Raw genomic sequence first — 3,262 nt, forward strand, 5'->3', positions numbered from 1 at the left:
CTGCCCCTCCCTCGCTTGTGCTTTCTCAAAAATAAGTAAACATTTAAAAAAAATGAGGGGTGCCTGGGTGGCTTAGTCAGTTATGCATCTGACTTTGGGTCAGGTCATGATCTCACAGCTTGTAAGTTCGAGCCCCACAACGAGCTCTGTGCTGACAGCTTGGAACCTGGAGGTTCCTTGGGATTTTGTGTCTCCCTCTCACTCTGTCCCTCCCCCACTCACCCTCTCTCTCTCAAAAATAAACATTAAAAAAATTTTTTTAATGAAAAAAAAAAAGAAAGAGCAGATGTTTGGGGCAATGAATGCTTCCAGCAGGGAGGGAACAATGTCTACTTAGAACATATCATCTTTGCTTAATCTTGTATTTATTTTCATGGTTTACTTTCCATTTATGGCAACTGATAACTGGTTTTCCATTTGCAGAAGTGATACAAAAAAATGTTCTTTTTAAAATAAATTTATTAAACAAATAGTAAATTATCTTACAGAAAAATATAAAGTAAATAATAATACAGGTGGTAAAGTGATAAGGCAAAAATCCTAACATGCATGACTGAATGTTTGGGAAATCGGACCCCCCGGGAATGCAGCTCCTGGCTCTCCTCCTGAGGGGAGGCCAGCTGATACAGATGGCTATAGAGTCAAGGACAAATCTGAGCTCCATTTCTATGGGATGGAGCATTATAAATAAGCCTGTCGTGGGGCAAATCCGTCAGCCTGGACTGATCCAGCAAGCTGGGAGGGAGGATGGCCAGAGGCCTAATACTGGGAGCTGCTCTGCCCTGTGACAGTGTTCTTTTCCACACTGGATCAAACTCTGATCGCGTCGGCCAGCCTCCCTCACCCTGGAGGGTCAGAGTCAGAGGGCTGTCATGTGTCAGCCTTAAGGGGACCGCTGCCCACTGATCTCCGCTGACTCGAGGTCCCAGCTGGAGGCAAGGAGGGGCCTCTCCGATTTGGCTGACCAAGCTCCCTGTTGCAAGATGGGGTCAAAGTTACAGTTTGGATGTAATATGGTGCTCCTTTGCCTGCTCTTGACCTTTGTCTGTGTTTTCCTGGAGGCCTGATCTGTGGCTCTGGGAGGCTGGCTTCCTGTTCTCTCCTGCTGGCAGGACTGACCCTCGTCATCCACACTCAGTCTGTTCTTCGGCATCCACAGGACCCCTGCACTCCGATGTCAGCGTCTTAGGTGCACAATGAAGGAAGGTGGAAGCTTCTGTGATGATGCTATTTCCTGCCTGTTTGTTATCTTGAGATCCTTCTTAATCTAGAACGTGATTTTGGCGGCTTCTGGCCCATAGACGGCCCCACCCCTGATTCTCTGTGCCGCAGCCCTGGACAGCCAGACAGACACTTCTGGGCTTCCCCTGCCGTACAGACTCTGTCCATACAGTGCCTGCCCAGCCCCAGATCCAGGGGATTGAAATCCAGATGTAAAAGGCCTTGGGAGGGGCATTCTTCCCTGAGGGCTCAAGTATGAACTTGGGCTCTTGGGGTGGAGCCTCAGGTCTTAAGGCCTCAGAGAGACCCTCTGAGGTAGGGCCTTCCTCAGGTGTCTCGGAGAGGCCAGTCCTCCAGGCCCTGGGGAATCAGAACCCCACACTGGCCCGACCTTCCCGCCTCCAGAAAGCTGAGATTTCCTCCAGGGTGACCCGTGGCTGGAGACCCCACTCAGGATCAGGGCTCCCTAGCCGCTGCCTCCGGGGCTGGGGGCTTCCCAAGTGCATACTGGCCTCTGGCCTCAGTTCAGGCTCAGCCCAGCTCACCAGGCCCCGGGTGTAGGGCCTCTCCTCCAAAGCCTGGGGCCCCCAGAAGGTGCTGCGAACTGGGGCCCTGGGTGGGCTCTGGAGGGCCAAGGAGCTGGGAGGGGAGAGTGGAGCTGTCGGGGCAGGTGGGGCTGTGGCTCGGGCCTCCAAGGTACCCCCAGGGGTGGGAGGATCTGGGGCCCCGTCCATCAGCAAGGGGACCGCAGAGCCATACCAGTCTTCTGAGCGTTCTCGGGGAGTGCCCCTGGGCTCGATCCACAGCTCTCCTCCAGGGCGCCAGACCAGGGTGGGTGCACGGTAGCTGGGATCTGGTTGTAGAGAGCGGCGGAAGAGGCGCTCGGCCAACACAGCTGTGGTTAGGAGGAAGAGGGCGGCCAGGGAGGCCAGGCCCAGCATGATGGGGATGCAGAGCCCACAGGGCGGTGGGGGCCATGTAACCAGCTCCGGCTCAGGGAGCCCCTCCATGTGCCCAGAGGGCTGCTCTGGGGTTGAAGGCATCTGAAGAGACAGGGGGTCAGGAGAGGAAGCACATGAGAAAGGGTCAGCACTACCTACAGGAAGAGAGAGCCAGCGTGTGTCCACACCAGAATGAGAAGACAGAGGCCCGACGGGCTCCATATCAGACAAAGGAGCAAAGGGGGCCCAGAACGGTGAGAGACAGGCGGAAGCCCAGAGGGCCAGCGTCCCATCTGGGTCAGCAGCTGCCCCTCTTGCTCAGGCTCTCGAACCTGCTTCCAGAAGCCCTGTTTCCCCCGCCGCCCAGATCCCGGGCGCCTCAGACAACACTGTAAGGGCCCCAGGGATTCTTTCCTGCTTGCTTGGGCCTCAGAGGAAGTGGTGGGTGCGGAAAGGAGAACCTCCCTTCTCGACTCCCACCCTGCATGTGCGCCCCCTCCCACCTCTGGCTGGCGCCTTGGGTGCTTCTGTGCCCTCACGGCTCTCCCTGGAGCTGGTCTTGCTCTCGGCAGGTTCCACTGAGCTTGCTTCCTGCCGGGATCCGGGCGCCGCCTCTGCACCTGTCCCCGCCTCTCGTCTCTGGGCCTGCCCTGGCCCTGGCCAACTATACCTCCCTTGTTTGTCTCTGCCGGCTCTCTCTGCCCCCCAGATCCCCCACCTGCAGCGGCCTCCTGCCCACCTCACCTTACGTCAGGGCAGCCCCAGGGCTCCTGGCTCTCCCTTCAGAGCACTCCTCCCTGTGCAGGGTGCCGGGCAGATGAGGCCGGAAGGGAGGGCACCACCTGTTGCTGGGCAACTGTGCCCCAACTCCTCTTGCCCCTGGGGAGTGTTTCCAAGGCAACCTGGGGGGGATGTGGTCAATGTGGTGGGGAGGCGTTTCCTGGTGAGAGGTGGGGCCGGAATGGGCAGTGGTTGTGTTGAACTCAGTCTCACCCCGTAGCCAGGCCCCAGGCCTCTCGCTCTGCCTGCTCTCCGGTGGTTGTCCTGGCCCTGGCCTGGCCATTGCGCCCCACCAAACCTGCCCCCGCCATCCAGCCACA

The 3,262-nt window shown here is 57.6% G+C and overlaps 1 protein-coding gene across 2 annotated transcripts; it reads right to left on the reverse strand.

The window, feature by feature from the left end:
• Positions 1 to 441: 441 nt before the first annotated feature.
• On the reverse strand, positions 442 to 3,017 carry CUNH16orf54 (chromosome unknown C16orf54 homolog). Of its 2 annotated transcripts, none has more exons than XM_077760379.1 (2): positions 2,907 to 3,017; positions 442 to 2,264 (listed from the first exon to the last, which is right to left on the reverse strand). In XM_077760379.1, the coding sequence occupies exon 2, from the start codon at positions 2,262 to 2,264 to the stop codon at positions 1,590 to 1,592; it is 675 nt and encodes a 224-aa protein (XP_077616505.1). In that variant the 5' UTR covers positions 2,907 to 3,017; the 3' UTR covers positions 442 to 1,589. The 2 variants fall into 2 exon arrangements, with proteins under 2 accessions (XP_077616505.1, XP_077616506.1); XM_077760380.1 differs by lacking the exon at positions 2,907 to 3,017 and adding an exon at positions 2,666 to 2,871.
• Between the last annotated feature and the right edge of the window lie 245 nt (positions 3,018 to 3,262).

Source organism: Crocuta crocuta, unplaced genomic scaffold (genome assembly GCF_008692635.1).
Source record: "Crocuta crocuta isolate KB4526 unplaced genomic scaffold, BGI_CrCroc_1.0 scaffold73, whole genome shotgun sequence".
In the NCBI taxonomy this organism is placed as follows: Eukaryota; Metazoa; Chordata; class Mammalia; order Carnivora; family Hyaenidae; genus Crocuta; species Crocuta crocuta.

Bases quoted from the DNA above. Each gene is read 5' to 3' on its own strand.
- CUNH16orf54 (XM_077760379.1), bottom strand. From the start codon at position 2,264: ATGCCTTCAACCCCAGAGCAGCCCTCTGGGCACATGGAGGGGCTCCCT.